Source organism: Halichoeres trimaculatus, unplaced genomic scaffold, assembly GCF_033239565.1.
Source record: "Halichoeres trimaculatus isolate MK-OKI-2021-1 unplaced genomic scaffold, fHalTri1.1 fHalTri1_scaffold_8, whole genome shotgun sequence".
Classification (NCBI taxonomy): Eukaryota; Metazoa; Chordata; class Actinopteri; order Labriformes; family Labridae; genus Halichoeres; species Halichoeres trimaculatus.
The window spans coordinates 20,710,548-20,729,242 of record NW_027437186.1 but is presented as its reverse complement, the minus strand read 5'-3'; the positions used below and the strand labels follow the sequence as shown (position 1 = coordinate 20,729,242).

At 39.5% G+C, this 18,695-nt stretch overlaps 1 protein-coding gene across 16 annotated transcripts in view; it reads right to left on the bottom strand.

The window, feature by feature from the left end:
* Positions 1-1,986: 1,986 nt before the first annotated feature.
* The window catches only part of camk2g2 (calcium/calmodulin-dependent protein kinase (CaM kinase) II gamma 2), a 69,455-nt gene continuing 52,746 nt past the window's right edge, over positions 1,987-18,695 (bottom strand). For 4 of the 16 annotated variants that reach the window (XM_074675457.1, XM_074675464.1, XM_074675466.1 and 1 more), the window contains 6 exons: positions 14,309-14,353; positions 13,020-13,074; positions 7,233-7,308; positions 6,980-7,074; positions 5,044-5,295; positions 1,987-4,933 (listed from right to left, as the gene is read on the bottom strand). In XM_074675457.1, coding sequence (XP_074531558.1) covers positions 5,063-5,295; positions 6,980-7,074; positions 7,233-7,308; positions 13,020-13,074; positions 14,309-14,353 — 504 coding nt within the window. In that variant the 3' untranslated portion in view covers positions 1,987-4,933; positions 5,044-5,062. Of the gene's footprint in view, positions 4,934-5,043; positions 5,296-6,979; positions 7,075-7,232; positions 7,309-13,019; positions 13,075-14,308; positions 14,354-15,992; positions 16,074-18,695 lie in introns of all 16 variants that reach the window. The other 12 variants (XM_074675458.1, XM_074675463.1, XM_074675465.1 and 9 more) reach the window with 5 other exon arrangements.

Sequence of the window (18,695 nt, the reverse complement as noted above, 5' to 3'; positions counted from 1 at the left end):
ATAAAAAATCACTTCAAACTGAAAAATAATAATAATAATAATAATTAATCCTTTTTTTTTAAGGACATGTGTGAATGTTAAATTATTTCTGAAAACATAGGGAAAGGTTGGACTGCTCATTTTTTTTTAAATGTTAATCATATATGATCATGCTTTCAATAAAAAAGGTGTCTGTTCTAGACAAGCTTTTTTTTAACTGCCAATTTGTTTGTTGTTTACTGCCCTCTAGAGGTGACTGTAAGTACTCTGGCTTCAACAAATACATGAGTCCATTGGCCTTTCCATCCTCCTGATGTGCCCAGGCCAGGGGTCTGCAGCCTGCGGCTCTGGAGCCTCCTGCAGTTCTTTGGCTGCTTTGCAGTGGCTCTTGTAGCTTTAAAAAGATACTATTGAAATAAACTTTTTAATATTTTTTTTCTGACAGAGGATATTGATGATTTATGACATTAATGCTTAAAAAATATGATTTAACATTTTGTTGAACTAAATATGCATCACATCTCGCAATAAAGCCTGCCACCGCTCTACTTCACCTACTACAATATCAACACTCTACCAACTTTCCATGCACGTGTGGCTAACCTCAAGTTTCACAGCTCTGGTAAGATAAATAAATCTACAAAAAGACAAATCTGGAAGGAAATACACATTTTAATTCTGTGTAGACAGATTCATTTAACTGCCAGCGTGCGTCATATACATGCTCGATATGTGGCAAGTCATAAGCAAACAACAAAAAATGAGTTGAGTGACATTATTAAGGTATGTTGTCAAATTTGAGTATTTGTCTTGTAGTTCTTCAATTTCATAAATATCAAAAACTTCTTGCTTAGACAGTTATGCATTGTATTTCAACTATAGAATTTTATACTCTTTATTGTCTTGTGGAGATAAAGTCCATTGTGTGGCTCCAGAATAACTTTAATCCAGGTAAAATTAGGCAAAGTGGCTCCTTTGATAGTGAAGGTTGCAGACTCTTGGCCTAGGCCAAAGAGTCAGAACTGGACATATAAAAAACCTTGATACCAAAACAAAACAACACAAAAAACAACATTGTAATATGTTGTAATGCTTTTTAATTTTCCAATCCAATGCTATGAACAACAACCAGTGAAACAAACTCCTGGTAGTTTTCAGTGTATGATGTTTATTAACTGTATGGTCATGCAAAAAATCCAGCCTCCAATTGAAACTCAAAGAGTACAGACATATGTAGCCCCTTTGTAGCACAAGGTTACAATGCAATAAATTTACTGACATACAAGCTTCCGCTAATCTTTTATGCTCTTTGACGTGAGATAACAGTTGATTTGGATATCTCTGACAGAGCCGTTTCATAACCTGGAGGATGCAAGTAACATAGATTTCCATTTCTTTATCAAGTAACAGTGAAAAATTACCAGAAAGTAGACATGCATATTTCTTCCGTTTGTAAAACTGCATATATAGTGTTGCTGTTAAAGATTGTGGTTGTTAATTATCTCTGTTTAACATGTGGTTGAAGCATTTCAAGGATCCTCCCTCAGCTCAGTCAGGTGCGTTGTAATCCAACATTTATCAAACACTTGTGAAGGATTTGGCAAACGTTGGATGAAGGTTTTTGCAGATTTGCATTTTTAGAGCTTCAGATTTGTCTCGTAGGTAGTTGGTGCGATCAGCCCAGAGTAAATCAGTGTGAAGTGTGTGTATTTGGTCACGTTTCCTATTTACAGCTTTTAGACTTTAAAGTCATACCCTGTCTAAAGTATGTGATTTATGACGTGATCATGGAGCTCAGTGACGCCTCAGCTGGAGCAGGGAAACAAAGATGATGTCACCAACTTAAACCTCATATGAGAAGAAAAACTGACCAATGATTTTTACAGAGCACTAATTTGAAACTAAAAATCTAATTGCTGAGTTCAGTTGGTAAGAAAAAAAAAACCTGACATTATAACCTGAAAGGGTGTTTTTTTTTTTTTTACATTTCAGGATTTTTTACCAGTCTGATTTTTAAAGTAAACTATTTCAGTGCAGAGAGCTGAGTGATGGTGAAAGCTAAATGCAGTCAAAATGAAATGAATTGACTTTTCATTGCCTCCTTTACTGTAAGATGATGAATAAACTGCGTTAAAGCTCCTCTGTGCCTTTTGTCACCCTGTGTGACAGTCAGGTTGTGGAAAATTGAGTGACTATCTAGAAACTAACAACAAGAATAAATAAATAAAACCAAAATCTTCTGAATGGCTGGATGCTTTGCTTGAGCTGAACTCACTGAGCTGCATGATGGGAAAAATGATAGTCATGTAGATTGATGTTGACTTTACAACAGTGGTTCCCAACCTGAGATCACATGATAAATTAGACTGAGGCCATCTAACATGGAGTTTGTAAACAAAGAGGTGTGTGAGTTCAGTGACACTACTCTGACTTTAAATCTGAGATATGATCCGCTTCACTTTAAGAAGAGAGGAGGAAAAGCACGTGGTTGGAAACCACTGTTACAGAAGGAAGTTTCATGTATGAGCGGGCTCACTGCACCAGCTGCCTCATCTTAACAGGATTTTGAAAAAAGGGAAGAGTGACTGCTCCCTCTGATGCTTCCTTTGAAGAAAACCTGTAATGTGTGACTGCGTTTGACTCTTCCAGACATCCCCATGACTGTGACACACACACAAAGAAAGAAACACTTCATTAGACCAGGCCACAGCACAAACAGAACCACTGCGTCCAAGAAATACATGTAGTAGTTTCAGTTCTGGTTGGTCGTCATGGTGTTGGTGGGGTTGATGGGATGGGGGGCACAGTTTCAGCTGATACAGGAGGGCGGGTCTCACACGTGAATCACGATTCTTTAAAATCTGCTGGACTGCGTCAGCGTACGTGCAAATACAGACAGTAGTATCTGATGATCTGAAGCCTCTTTCTGGTTCAGCATGAGTTACGATGGGGCAGCGAAGCACACGGGACAAAACGGCAAGTCTCCATCTCTCCACCAGTACAAAGTCACACACTCACAAAGTTTGTACGACACAGTGCAAAAACAGCACACTGACACACAGATATGTTAGTCCTCTTTAAAGGGAGAATCTTCAGACTCATGTGCTTTTACAGTGCTGTGAAATCCAATATCATCAGCCACAGGAGTGTGTGAGGGGTTTCACCCTGTTATTCAGCATTCAGTGCGTGTGTGTGTGTGTGTGTGTGTCGATCAGTGTGTGAGGGGTTATGGGGCAGTATAAAAAGGGTTGTGGCAGTCTCATATTAACCCCTCCATCCATATAAATCTCGACATCAAAACACGAACAGCTACGACGTTTACAACAGAACCTTTGACAGGAGACAAAATCCATTGATTGCCATCAGCTATGGTCCCACAGCCCTTTAGCAGGCAGAGCCCTCCCCCTGCTTCACCACCTTCTCTTATTCATTTGGTCCAATCCAACGGCTGCATTCCCTTTTAACATGCTTTTATTTTTAGTGCCAGGACGTCACACGGCAAGCCAAGACGGACAACACACAGACTTCACACGAGACAGGCATAAGGGTGACATCATCATCATCATCATCATCACACGACGTGGTGCTACGAAGACGGGAATGGGCTGATGAGGAGGCAGGAATGATGGAAGTAAAGAGACGGAGATAGGGGGAAAGGGTTCAGGTGAGCGTCACCTGAAGTTGCAGAAAAGGTTCACTCCCTCAGCAGAGCAAACACAACAGCATCGAGTCTCAAGTATCTGTGCAAAAACAGTGCAGGCCAAAAGTTCATGCTTCACGTCAAAAACACACGCAAACAGAGCGAAGGAATCCCAAAGAGTTGTCCGGGAGTGTGTTCGTGCTTTCAGGTCAGAAAGTATTGGAAGTCTGAGCAGGGTTTGGGCTGACAGGTGAAGGCCTTCTGCAACTTCAGGATGAGCTGACCTGGACTCTGGAGGCTCAAACCTAAAGAGAGGCTGGAGCACAGGGTGTTGTGTGTGTGTGTGTGTGTGTGTGTGTGTGTGTGTGTGTGTGTATTTACAACAAAACAGAACAAAAACATCAACTCTCATGCTTATCTCCCTTCCCCACACACCTTCATGTAACTCAGGTTTCCCCTTTTCTCCCCTTGATAAATATCTAATTATTCACAACTCTATTAAATGAAGTCCCCAGTTTGATTCAAAAGGATCCTCCGTCAACACAAAGTTATTTAAAATACATCATCCAAGAGATAAAAACAAACAGCTTCATGACACGTCATACAAAAAGACAGAATAAAAATTAAGGTCCCTTCAGTAACGTATCACAACGTCTAAACCCTTAAAAACATTGTGTGCATATACTCAAACCAGATACAGAAATGGCTGTTAAATTAGGAGATTAAGTAGATATTAGTTGCTTCCATCCCCACACACGTATTTAAAGTCAAACTAACAACACATCTATTAAAAGTAGACCTTCAGCTGCTCTCCAGAGACACAACGAAAGAATAAAAATCACATTTTCCACATATTGACACTGTGTGTAAAAGTGTTTCTGTTATATAGATGTATATATATATATGTATATTTTCGACATGTTAATACTTTTCCAGACAGCAGACAGAACATAGAAGGGGAAATAAAGGCCATGGGAGACAAGGCGCAGGACAGAATCACCCCTGTGTCGCCCCAGAAACATGCACCTTCTGCGAGAAAGGGGCCGACGCCAGCCGGGCCCCACCCTCCTCCTCCTCAGCCAGGGTTCAGACTGGATCAGTGTTGGTCGGTGTGGTCGGTCGCTCAGTCAAGCTTTTGGAATTTGAAAGTTGTTTTTCTTCTTTTTTTTTTTGTTTTGATAACTGATGATATGATTTTCCCACTTATGTGTTTTTTTTTTATACTTTTCCACGCAGCCTCTTCTCAGCTGGGATCCAGGTACCATCCGACCACGGAGAATAAATGCTCCAAACAGCTTTAGAGTTCAGGCAAAGCTGGAGAGAGGATGAAAAAGTTGGTTATGTCGTACAGAGCATACTCAGTCTACAGTGATGTGCCGTGTGCAGCCACAGACTGGATTAAGACTCAGGTGTCACTGTCTCACCTGGGCCTGGGCCTTCAGTTCACTGCAGCGGTGCAGCTGGTGCTCCTGAGCAGTGGAAGTGAACGTTAAGCCATTTGGCGTCCCGGCGGTGCCACACACGAGTCTCCTCTGACTGGCAGGAGCGCGGCCGGCCCTGGCTGTCGATGTACTGCGTCAGGCGGATGTAGGCGATGCAGGCGGCCTCTTCTCCAATCAGGTGGACGTGGGGGTTGAGGATGGTGGTGTGCACTGGTTTGCTGTTTTTACTCAGTACTGCAGAGAAGAAATGGACACTTGTGTGAGACTTGTGAAGCTAAATAACCAGAGTAACAAAGAGGATATTATTATTTTTTTCTTTTTCAATGCTCTTTTTAAATTAGTTTTTTCCCCAAGCAGTCTCAGCAATAAGAAAAATTTAATTTACAATAATCATGGTATATATACTCTCTCACACACATATTCATATTATATACATATATAAATCTACATTCAACTGATATGTAATTGTAAAAAAAAAAGAAAAAACATGTATTCATAAACATATGCATATGCACCAACTATACATTACCAGCAGACACTAGTAGTATTAACAGAGATGAAGAGAAGAGAAAAAAACAAAACTAATAAATCATCGTTATTTTAATTTTGCCCTACTTGCCAGTACAAAAACAAACAGTTTAATAATAATAATTATAATAATAATAACTAGTGCTGTCAGGCGATTAAAAAAATTAATCTGATTAATTGCAGGATTTGTAATTAATTAATCTAATTAATCCCATTTTAATCTCATATCTGCTTAAGGTCCCAAAATAAAGAATTTGAATTCCAGGACATTAAAATTACATTAAAAGACATTAAAAAACATTTAAAAATAAGGTGGGAATATTTACAACACATTTTTAGGTACCCTGAGGCATAAGGAACACATAAAAAAAGTTTTATGGTTCTATCTTTATAAAATCTACACAGTCCTGCACCTAAGATAAAATAAGACGGTTTTTGCGTCTGTCACATTTTTACTCAATGTGGACTCAATTTTCTCTGCAATATGTACTTCTATACTTCTATGAGGTCAGGAGAACCAGGGCTAAAGGCTAAAAACTGTGAGGAACTATGTACAAAACACTTAGTTCAAGTCTTGGATCAAAGAAGAGTGAAGTATTTTCAGTTTTACATGCTCTGAACACACAAACTGTTGCTCATTGGTGCAGAGCAGCCCCAAGCTGAAACATGACACCAGGGAGATGGAAGCAAATTTTCAAAGAATTCTTTAGATTAAAGTATAGGATATATATAGATCATTCAGGGCTTGTTTAATGTAGTAAAGAGTGAAGAATTATCTGTTTTTTACAGAATTGAGCTAGAGCAAACGGTTGATTTTCTGCAGATTTTCAAAAAGGACGTGTGAATAAACAAGATATGGACGGCAGTCTCCCAAAAATCACTCTCGCTGTTGCCGACGTCATGCGTGATACATTCAGGGACCGTAGGAAATTTAAAAATCTGACGAGAACACTGCTTTTTCCAAGTAGGACAAATGGTTTGTAAATGCCAGACATTTGAAAATAAGTGCGTCTTTTAACGCCCCGCGGGTTTGGATCCAGATTAATCTGCGTTAATTTTTATAACGCGTTAATGTGTGGTGTAATTAATTAATCTAATTAACACGATAAAATGACAGCCCTAATAATAATAATAACATTAATAAAAATAATAATTATAATAATAATAAAAATATAATTTAATAAATCAATAGATGAATAAATATATATATAAGTAGATATAAAGGTAAAACACAAGGTTTTCTATTCCTGGTTGCTATTGAATCAAGCATCAAGGTAGCTTGGAGCAGCAGGAGGAGCTTTCTGATAGCTGAGGTGAGAATTTGGTCTTAGATGAGGCTAGAGGCTTGTAAGGGACTAAATTCACAAGACACCAACTGAAGCAAACTTACGGTTTTCAAAGTAGAACTTGTGGAAGTCCATGCCCTCCACCAGGTTTCCGAGGGCTTCTGGCTCAAAGGAAGTCAGTCCAGGGTCACAGATTCTCCTGTCAAAGGAAAATAAAAATAAAAAAGCTTTGACTCATTGTTTTTCTTGCAGAGAGAATAAGAGGCACTGAATCCTGCAGATCAGATGACTTTTTCAGCTCTACTGACATGTAGGAGTTTTTGAATCTCTTTACAGTTTTAATAAATGAAAACTCACGTGTAAGCCTCAAAATCTCCATTGTTGATGGCCTCAATCAGCTGCTCTGTCATCTTTATGATCTCCTGTTTACGAGCTGAGAAGAAGAAGAAGACAGATCGAGGGCGGGGAAACCAGGTGAGGTTAGAGGGAAAATTTGGAGCTTAAATTTCCCACTTCATGCATTCCCTGAAAGATCCAGAGTTAGCCTGTAGCAATCACACCAGGTGAGCAGTGAACTCTCATGTTAATCAGGTGTTCAGTGTTAGGAGCAGTGATTAACAGGTTCATTTCATTTCATTTTTTGGTTCAACCACAGATCAGTGTCCTGCTTGATTTCAATCATTTTGTGCCGCAAACTCTGCAAGAATCTAGGTGTCATGATTGATGACCAGCTGACCTTCAGGGTTCATGTGGCCTTGATTGTTCGATCTTGTTGATATGCACTCTATAACATCAGGAGGATCAGACCCTACCTGACACAACAGGCCACACTGATTCTGGTACAGTCCCTTGTGATTTTCACACACAGACTACTGCAGCTCTCCTCTATCAGGCCTCCCTGCGTGTACATTTAAGCCTCTGCAGATGATCCAGAATGCAGCAGCACGTCTGGTCTTTAACCAGCCCAAACAGCATACGTCGCCCAGCTGTTAATCTCTCTTCACTGGAAGCTCCAATCAAATTCAAAGCTCTTCTCCTATCTTACAAAACATTGACAAGAACTACTTTTCTGGGGTCCCTCATCCAGGTCTACACTCCTTCTCACCCACTACGCTCTACTGTGAGACGCCTGCTGCTCCTAGCCCAGCGCGGCTCCAAATCACTAGCCAGACTCTTCTCCTCTGTTGTGCCCAAATGGTGGAATGAATAACTTAACTCTATGTACCACAGAGTCCCTTTCTACTTTTAAGAGATGTCTGAAGACTCAACTGTCAAGGGAACACTTAGGCACTTAAGCTGACCCTTCTCGTCTTTGTCCTAAGGGGAAGAATGAGTCAGAAGATCTCAGACCCAGCTCTTAGTAACATTTAACAATGGTTATTAAATGCTGTTGAAGGTTGAATTATATGGTTGCAGCAATTAATTGTGGTTAGTTATGAACACATTATTTAAAATGGAAAAACATGTCCTTGCACTTAATAGCAGCACCTGTAGTCCACAGAGAGACTTTTTAAGAGCAACTTTTGTTTTCTTTAAGAGTATAGAATGTAAATACTTCACAGCTTAAACAGGTTGTTTTTTAAATACAGTCAAAAATAGCTGACCTGAAATTAAACTTCTTGATTTGTGTTTTTTTTTCTTCAGTTTTTAAAGCACATGCACATCCATGTGTTGAACCATTACCCTTTCTTGACCCTGTATTACGCTAAATAAAATTGTGAAAATATGGCATTTGAAATTCAATTATTTTACACATTTCATACAACAAAGACAAACTGAGGACTGCAAAACATCCCATCAAGTGCACAAAAAACAGAGCAATAAAATTTACATTACATTAGTGTGAAAAATTTAAATCTCATTAACCTTTCTCAAATTCAGAGAGAAGGCAAAAACTCACAGCAAAGACTGGCAACATGCAAACACACTCCTCATCTGTGAGTTTTAGAGGACAAAGACTCCGCAGAGATGAACACTCAAAAGGATATTTATTTTCCTTTTCTGAGTCTGACGAGCCATTTAGAAAACCCTGCACACTAAAAGTTAAGGAGAAGAAACACTGCTTCAGGAGCACAACCTGCACACTGCACACTGCACAACCAGCCTGGCACTTACTCTGCTGCGTTTTACAGCGGCTGCCTGCAGGGGGCGACATGGCAAACTCTGCCTGAAGATGGGTGCTCTGAGCTGAACCAGTCTGAGGAACACTGGGGCTGCTAACAGCCTCCTGCAGGGGACACGCTGCAGGCAGCCATCCCAGCAAAATAAGGTTATATTTAGCAACCTGAGAAGCCAAGTATCCAAGTATTCACATGGCATTAAATTTTGCTTATTCCGCACAAAGTAAATCAAGAGGTCGTTAAAGGAAATTAGACTCCAGACTCTCAGATATAGAAGGGGAAAAGGAGATTGTAGTCAGGCTTTGGTGTCAGTAGATGGCAGCACAGGAGAGTAGAGCAGACTGGTGCAGAAGAGAGAAGAGGAGGTTTGTTTTCTCTTTTTCTGCATGTGGGCAAAGATTTGTGGCTAGGTACAGTCGCTGGGCGTTGAGAGAAAGAGCTGGGCACACAGAGGTCACACTGAGAAGTGAGTCAGGTAAACGGCTGCTGACTTACAGGTGGGGGGTGGGCAGGGAGGAGACAGGGTCTGGGTCTGGGTCTGCTCCTCGGCAGTGCTGCACAGGCTTAACACTGCGCTGTCTGTGCTAGTGGACTCACAGGCGGCTGCTGCAGCCATCACAAGAAAACATACAGACACAGACTGACAGAGAGTCTGAGAGGATGCTATCCAAACAGGGCTCATCACAAGTTGGTTTGTTTTACCAGTTATTTGAGTCGTTCTTAAATCATTATTAAAGCTTTTTATATTGAAGGTTTTATTGCCTTGTTTTAACAATCAGAATATGAATGTGAAGTTTCTTCAAATGTACTTCTACATAGGTGTTTTGCATTACCACATTTTGTTGTATTTGAGTTGTTTTTTAGTTGTTGGCCCAATGGGGAAAAAAGTGAAGAATCATATTTTTTTGAAAAATATGGATGAAAGAAAAGCTTCACCCCATGAGCCAGGAGTTCTCTGAAGTGACCAAAGAAGAACTGAATTTTAAATATCAGTTTTCTCAAATTCTGCATCTCCACAATTCATTGCACACAAAAAAAGGTGATTTCTTTAAAACTATAAAAAGGTCAAGGTGTAACTTTCAGGTGTATTTGACATTAGCAGAGCTGTGCAACCTGCCACTTTGGTGAGATTCAGAATAATAATACAATGACTCAAGAGTAACGAGGGTTTCTTGGAGGCTATTTACACACCTTTAGGTGTAATTTTGTACCAAAATCATAACTGAAATATGTGCAGAAATAATCTCAGAGTGGCAGCTTACACAGTGGGTGTGATTACTTTTTGGGCAAATTTTGAAGGATGTAGTATTTTCTTTCTTTGGATTTCTTCTTTTGTGTAAACCTGGTATTGAAACACCTCAAAATTGATGTGGTCAGTATTTAAGGTGCAGTTTCTCAGAAATTTTAGGTATTCCACAATAATTCCAAATCTGAAAGCTTCAAAGAGTATAAAACATACATTTTGTACAGAAAAGAACTTGTACGACACTATAGTCATAATGACCTTTTTTGTTTTTTTCCCTATCGAGCCACCTTATTATCAAAAAAGAAAAATTTAATCACACCATCATTATTCCATTGAGGCACCATTAAATTAATTGGTTAAATAATTCAGCCCACTATCAGGACAAATGCACTTGGATAAATAACACACTAAATAAGGCACAGTAATACAAAGAGCATTGTGGAAGAAACTAGAAAAATTTAAATTCAGCTTATTCAAGCACCAGAAAGTAAGACCTCTCTGGTCACATGTCCTCTCAGTGAAAAACATGTGAGAAGCTTTATGCACCACCTGTAAGGGGGGACACATCAGTGATCTGACTGAATTCAAGCCAAACTTGAACAGAATGATGTTCTGACACAATGAACAAAGTCACACAGCAGAGATTTGAATTATTAAACTAAGTGGGTCAAAGTAGTGCTCTGTGTTAAATTTACACTAAAAACAAGATTTGCAAATATCCATTGCAGCAGCCTGCATAAGTAATGATCACTTTTCCCTGCTGATACCAACCAGCAACACTTCTTTTATAGACCTTAGGACTTAGCGTTGGAAATGGAACTCAATCTGTTTATGGTGGAGCTAAATCAATCTGCCAGTGTTTAAGTTTGTATTTTGGCACAGACATGAATATATATTTGATCTCCATAGGCAACCAGCTTAGACAAACAGAACCAACAGCCTCTCCTTTGCATGTCAACGATGATGTGCGATGAGATCGAGTGCTGTTAAACCTGCAGAAAGCTGCCTTCAGTAACTGGATTAACTGTGCTGGAAAGCCACAGGCGGCTCTGTCCTTCTCAATCAATTGAAGACACTGAGAATCACCCCTGACCTGGAGATGACTAATTTAAGGCTTAAGCAGTGTGTGATTCAGGCAGGCACATACTCACACACTGCAACATTCAAAATAAGGGACAAGTACTCACAAGGTAAGTTCGAATAAAGTGTCATATACAAATTTAAAAACAAACTCAAAACTCAAAACCTACCTTTTTAGTCGAGCTTTTACCTGAATTACCTTTTAGTTTTTTATCTATTTTAAGTACAGACCACTTTTTATTATTCTATCTTGTCTTATTTTTTATCTTTTCTTTTTAAAATCTTTTCTATTTTCCTTATTTTATTCTCTAGTTTTCCTGTTTTATGCCTCATTTATTTATCATTATATATATTTATTTATCATTATATATATATATATATATATATATATATATATATATATATATATATATATATATATATATATATATATATATATATATATATATATATAAATATATATATATATATATATATATATATATATATATATATATATATATATATATATATATATATGTATATTTTAACTTAATTTCAAGTATTTTTTTTCTTAATTTTTAAAAATCATTGTCTTATTTTATTTTATGATATATCCAATTTTATACTTTTAACCTAACCTCCAGTGTTTTCTCATTTTCAAACCTTTAAGGCGGCGTTTCCTCAGTACGTACTGGGTACAGCAGTGAGCTTTATTAATGTTTTTATCTATGTTGCTTTTTATCAACACTATGTATGGATTGCTGTGTGGGTGGGTCCCGGGGCCGGGTGGAGTGGGTTTGGGTTATAATTCCTTAATTTAATTCATTTGTCTGTTTGTAAAGCACTTTGTGCTACATTTTATTTGTATGAAAAGTGCTATATAAATACATTTTGATTGATTGATTGATTGATTGAGCAGGGGTGGCCAACCTGTGGCTTGCTAGCTGCATGTGGCTCTTTGCCTTTCGGTGTGTGGCTCTTTGATGCATTCCTAAAAATATATATATAGATCTAAATATAGTTATGAGTAGTGGTGTGCTGATCAATCTAAAATATTGATATATTGATGCCTACGTTGGGATCAGTATTTATCAATATTTGGTGATGAGATAGATACTTAAGTTTCGGTTTCTCTTCTCTACATGTGCTCCTCTCAATCCCTCATGTGCTCATAGCTATCTAGATAAATAGATAGATAAATGGAAATGTATCACTTCTTATTCTGTCATTTCGTTTATGTGTGAGAGGAAATGTGTCTGTAAAACAACGTGTGTGACGTGGCTCTCTGTAGTACCACGGTAATTTTTGTGGCTCTTGGTCTCTGACTGGTTGGCCATCCCTGTATTAGAGTGATCCTGTGTGTAAGCCTTTTGTTAGATATTTGGTGACAGACCCTGGATAAAAGCCTTGTCAAATATTTATAATCATATTTCTACTGTGTACAACAATAATTCTGTTGGAAATAGTGTTGGAAATAGAAAAAATCCCTTAGAGCGAGAGTATCCCAGCTTAATTGCTTTTATAAAGGTCTTTGTTTTTCAAGTCAGAAATGTTCAATAGTTTTTTAAACCCTGACTGTAGATGACCTTACCCTGAATCTACTGTGAAAAAAACTTTGCAGCTTTTATTGTTCTTCTCCTCTGTCTACTTTGTAAGCTGATTAGATACAAAGTGAACGTAAACGGCATGCAGAGAAGGTGAAAGTTGGACAAGTACCTTTCCTACCTTTCATCTCCTCCTCTTCTGTGTTATTGCAGCTCTCTGTGGAGCCCTGTCAGACAGAGAAAGGAGAGGGGGAAACAGAGAGAAAAAGGGGGTTTTGGAGGAAAAAGAAAGCAGAGCCACAATAAATCATTTGTTAATGTGTTAGTGAGTGGTGGTCGGGATGCTTCAGACACTTTGCGCATACGACGCACAGACAACCTGACAAACAGATGGAAGGGTGGACAACTCCCTCCCAGGAGCACAAACCAGCCAGGACAGCAGTGCAGAGAGCCACGCATATCAGAGACACACTGTGTGTGAGTCGGTTTGAGATTCTGCATGTCAGTGTGTGTGTGCTCTCCAAAAGAAAGTGCAGAAGGGTCTTGGTGAGAAAAGTGTCTAAAGAGAATTGTCAAACAGCTGTTTCAGTATCTAGTGGTGCTAGTATTTAGCAAGCTAAGACTGTAAATAAAAAGCACATGACAGTCAGTTCCTGTTTTAGCAGAAGGTCTGATGTGAGGAATTAGAGACGTAGTGTCACTGTGCATTAGTCCCTGTTAAACATGGGGCTTGAAGGATTTTCTGTTTCATTAAGATTCAAAGTATTAAAGGGAACCACTAGAATGATTGGATAGTTTTACAGTGTTAATTATAAGCAAGAGTTCTTAGTTATATTGTATATTAGAGACAGTAATGCATGCAGCGTTACAGCTCAAAGTTTTCATTGAAAGTAATGTTTAATTTTTCTTTTTAAATGATAAAAATTTATTTTGTTGTTCAAATCTTACAAGCTATATAGAGTCATTTAAATTCGTTGTAAGCTAAAAAACAGCTGAGGTCCATCCACATTGCAAGAAGATCTCTGATTGGTCAGTTCCTCCTCTTGGAAGGGGGTGTGAGGCTCTTACATTAAATTAAAGTATTAATCTGTTGTTAAAAGGCAAATAACATTTCTTGTATTCATTGGTTATAATTCAACACTGATTTCCATTGAAACATTCTAGTGGCACCAAAAAAGTGCACCTTCATTACACACAGGAGCTGTACTGATCTGATCCTCCAGATTGAGAGAGTTCACAGCGTTTAATTCTCCAGTGAAATTCCTTCTGGTAATCAGGAAGAGAAATGATGAAACACGCTGACAGACGCCAGCTCACATTAGGTGCACAATGAGGCGCAGAGAGTCGTTACGGTCGTTTTCGACAGAGATGTATGGAGTAAATTTAGAGAAAATCCTCCTCGAGTTCCCTGCGAGTGTTAGTAGCGGCTGGTGGCTAGTGGTGGGAGAAGGAGGGGCTTACCTTGGTGCCGTCAGCTGGGTTGTGTACAACAGTAGTCTGGGCTTCCTGAGGGGAGGTAGGAGACACTTTACCATGCAGGGAGGGAATGAGTGGATGGGGTTGGGGCACCAGGGAGGATGCCAGGGAATACCAGAGTATTCCATGAGCACAGATATACACAACAAAAGCATGTGCGCACACCAAAACATCACTACAGCACAGAGGCTGTGGCTGTGATTGAGTAGATGGATGTAGATGTGAAAGCGCTCAGTGTCAGTATATTCAACCCTTCACCAGCGTGGTCGCCTAAAAGTGTGTTTAACAGTCTCGGAAATGTATGAAATCAGCACTGAACACTCAAAGCAGCTGAACACACGTTCAAAAACCAGGGCCAAGCCTGACGAGGAGGAGAGCAGAGCCAATGAACAAGTGGCTGTGATGTATTAGTTAAGAGCGACAACTTTGAACCTTTGGTAACACATCATCACAGACTGCTTTAATATCCAAATAGAAGCCTCTGAAATATCCAATTTGGTCTCATGTTTACAAAAGTATCTGGAAAACAAATAAAAACAATGTCTTCATGAACTCAGACAACAAAAAAAAAGGTTTCACAAGAGCCCTACAGGTGTGATATCTCACTCCTCCTCGTCAACTTTGACCCTTAACCAGAAACAACACAAAGCAATAAAGAAGCTCCAAGTACAGCACTATGTGGAAAATCAACTCAAGGGGAGCACTATGAGCTAACCTGTCACACACTCAGAATCTTGATCTCAATCAATACTGGACTCTTACATCCAGGAACTACAACTGCAGAAAATGCAGCCCCACAAAGGAAACATAAGTTTTATGTTTGGTATTTAAATCATACAGACACTGGAGTAACCCTGGGTGCAAGCTTCAGTGTTCCCAGTGTTTCTCTCAAAAAGATATATGAGAAGGTTGAGATCTCTGTTATGGTTGAATGTGTCAGACATATGTTCAGTCACTTCACTTAAATTAACCCCAGGGCTGCATCCTCATACAATAATGGTCTCTCTGTTACCCATCCACTCCAGGCCCTGTTTTACCCAGAAGTCTTCCTCATTTACAAACCATTTATTAAAAAAATGATGAGAAAAACTAAGCATTTTTGAGTTCTGCATTGAAAGGAAAAGACGAAATATTTTCCCTTCCAACAACAAACCATCGACAAATCTCAGGTGACAAATTCAAACACTCAAAGGAGTCTTCAAGATTTGGCAGAGCAGAACTTGATTGAAGTGTCTGCTGTTGTTTCACAAAATGAAAGTCATTTGTCTTCCTGTCAGTGTTGTGTACGTGTGTGTGTGTGTGTGTGTGTGTGTGTGTGTGTGTGTGTGTGTGTGTGTGTGTGTGTGTGTGTGTGTGTGTGTGTGTGTGTGTGTGTGGCTGCGATAGGTCTGGGTAAAACACAAGCCTAGAGACGCCCTCGGGCTTGAACCAGTGATTCAATTTTGAAGTTGTCAAATCCACCTCCAACATCACAGTTTGTGTTCAATAGAGAGGCAAAGAGGCAGAGGATGAAGGACAAGAGAGAGGGGATGAAGTCCGGAAAAGATTCAGCTTAACATGGGATGTGACAAATAGATGACGAGGAGACAGAACTAAACACTAAAAAGATGAAAAAGATGAAACGGTGACATCAAAAGCAAAGTGAGAAAAACAAATAGAGATGAGGTACCATTGGTGCTGTAGATGACATGCTGCTGTCTTTGGTGCTGCTGCTGCTTACTACACTGTTATTACTGTTGTTCCCCTGCGACTGGGGCAAAGAAACACAACACAGAATGACTCCCACTGTGCAGCAAACCAAGCTACGCTAATCTAAGGAGGAGAACAGGACCATATGGCTAATACACAGCCATTTGTAAATATTACACTCATCATTAATTGGTTTAAACTGCACAACCTGAGAGTGGATTTAAACACCAAACATTAATTTAAGATCTGTGTTAATAGTCCACTGCTTTCTTGTTAGAGCATTGCCATGTTTGTCCTCTCTTGTCTGCTGGCTCTTCAATCTGCAGTTTGGCCCTTGACAGTGGTCCTAACTAACTTCTAAACTTTTTAAAGAGATTTTGGTCCATTTATTTTTCTCATTAGTATGTGCATAAAGTGGTTAAAAAGCTCTTGGCATCTTTAGATTCTTGCTGCATGCCTGTACTTGGTGTCTGCAACTTTTTCAGACATAGCAGTGTTAAATAATGGAAATACACAATAGTTAGTCAGCAAAAACATTCACAAAAACATATAAGAATTTTTTTTATCTCTGTTCTTGTAGCTTTTTTAAAACCAGAATCCATGGGGGAAAAAAACACAAACTTTTTTCTAAAACAATTAGTAGATTAGTGGAGCCTGTTCTTGGCACCAAGCTCGCCAAAGAATTCTGTGTCAGAAATTCATTTTTAGAGCTCAGCTCAGGTCTGTGCATGCAGTGGAAGGCCTTGATGACAAGTTTTTCTATTATTGAGGAAACATTTAGTGTGTGATTGTATGACGATATGTATCTTACATTTTAGTTTCTTTCTTTAATTTAAGGGAGACCAACTCTAATACAATACTGTAAAGTGATACTCCCGGATGGAACAAGTTGAGTCCTATCACAAGGTTTAGGGCAGAAATTACCCCTACAGCAGTGTTTTTGTGCAGCAGATGCCCAGGGCGCTCGCACCAAAGACCCCCTCCCTGCTCCTCTGCCGGTTTCCTCTGCACTCAGACGGGGCCATATTTTACTTGACCAAAAACACAAATAAACGGACTCCCACCGAAAAAATCTGACATCAGTCTGCATTCACGCTTTATTCAGAGAATCTTCAGCGCGTTACTTTCACACAAAAACACCGCTAAATAAGGCTCTAGTTTTCATTGTGTCGTAAAATGGCGCTACCTCCACTGCAGAGCCACAGCTGGCTACGAGGCTCTCGCCGCTTAGTGTATCAGTCCGCGCGCACGGCGTGCCAGATATAAACAAACGCAGGTAGTCTGCCAGGATGAAGAGACACGATGAGAACTAGAGCCTTATTTAGCGGTGTTTTTGTGTGAAAGTAACGCACTGAAAATTCTCTAAATAAAACGTGAATGCAGACCGATATCAGAGTTTTTCGGTGGGAGTCCGTTTATTTGTGTTTTTGGTCAAGTAAAATTGGCCCCGTCTGAGTGCAGAGGAAACCGGCAGAGGAGCAGGGAGGGGGTGTTTGGTGCGAGCGCCCTGGGCATCTGCTGCACAAAAACACTGCTGTAGGGGTAATTTCTGCCCTAAACCTTGTGATAGGACCCAACTTGTTCCATCTTGGAGTGTCACTTTAGGCTATTTGACCCAGAGCTATAATAGTCCCTGTTTATCACTTTAATCGAAGTTTCATGAGTCAACCCTGCCCAAAGCCAAAGAAACAATAGTAACCAAAAAAATCCTCTAAAACAAACAAAAGAAAAAGTTTGGAAACTATACAAAAAAAGAAAGAACCAAAAAGAAGAGAAAAAAAAACTACAACTAAAAAAGCTTCGAGAAAGATGCAGTTGTTGCTGTTGTGGAACCAACAAATTACCACATAGATTTACCATAAACAAATTGTGTCTGTAGGTGCAGTGATACTGACTCAGTGAGTTTGTAAATCGTCTACATAAATCTGTATCTTTAAAACAGTTGAATATTTGGAGATGATTTTTTACATTGTGTTAAAGATAAAACATAGTACTCAGTCTGTAAAAGTGCTGGAGGAGCAATCAGGGACTCAACCAATTTGGTGTTTAAGGACGGCTCTCAACTGAGTATGTTACAAGCTCTGGGTGCAGAGTCCAGCAAACATGGGCACTTCCCAGGCAGGGACAGACCAAAATACTGCATCCCTAACAGGGAAATGCTAGGGAGGATAACAGGATATATCTCTGTCTCTGCAGCTTCTGACTTTTCAAGTATGAAGTCCAGCAGTTATGGTAGTGTAGTCCTAGCACTAAGTTATCATCATCTTTGTTCACCCAAACACTACATTTGGTCATGCTTTGTTATAAACTGCAAACTAGAATAGTGGTTCAGCTGCATGATGACAGATGGAGTGTATGATCTGAACAAGAAAACACAGTTTGAGCTGGACTCTGCCTCAGGCCGACCGGAGGGGAAAGAGAAGCTTCTTGAATGCAAATCAGATCTCCCAAAAGGAAGTTGAGAGGTGTGGACAGATGAATTACATCAACAAAAGGTTAAGAGAAGAGTTGATAGTGTTTTTCTGCCACTTTAGAAGGACCGGACATCCCACAGGGACATAAAGAGCTATTTTGGTGGCCTTAATGGTCCATCAGGATCATCCTTTGGCAGAACAAACTAACGAGGAAGACTGAATAATAATCGAGGCTGCAGTCTCTGTTAGAGCAGACTGACATTATGTCG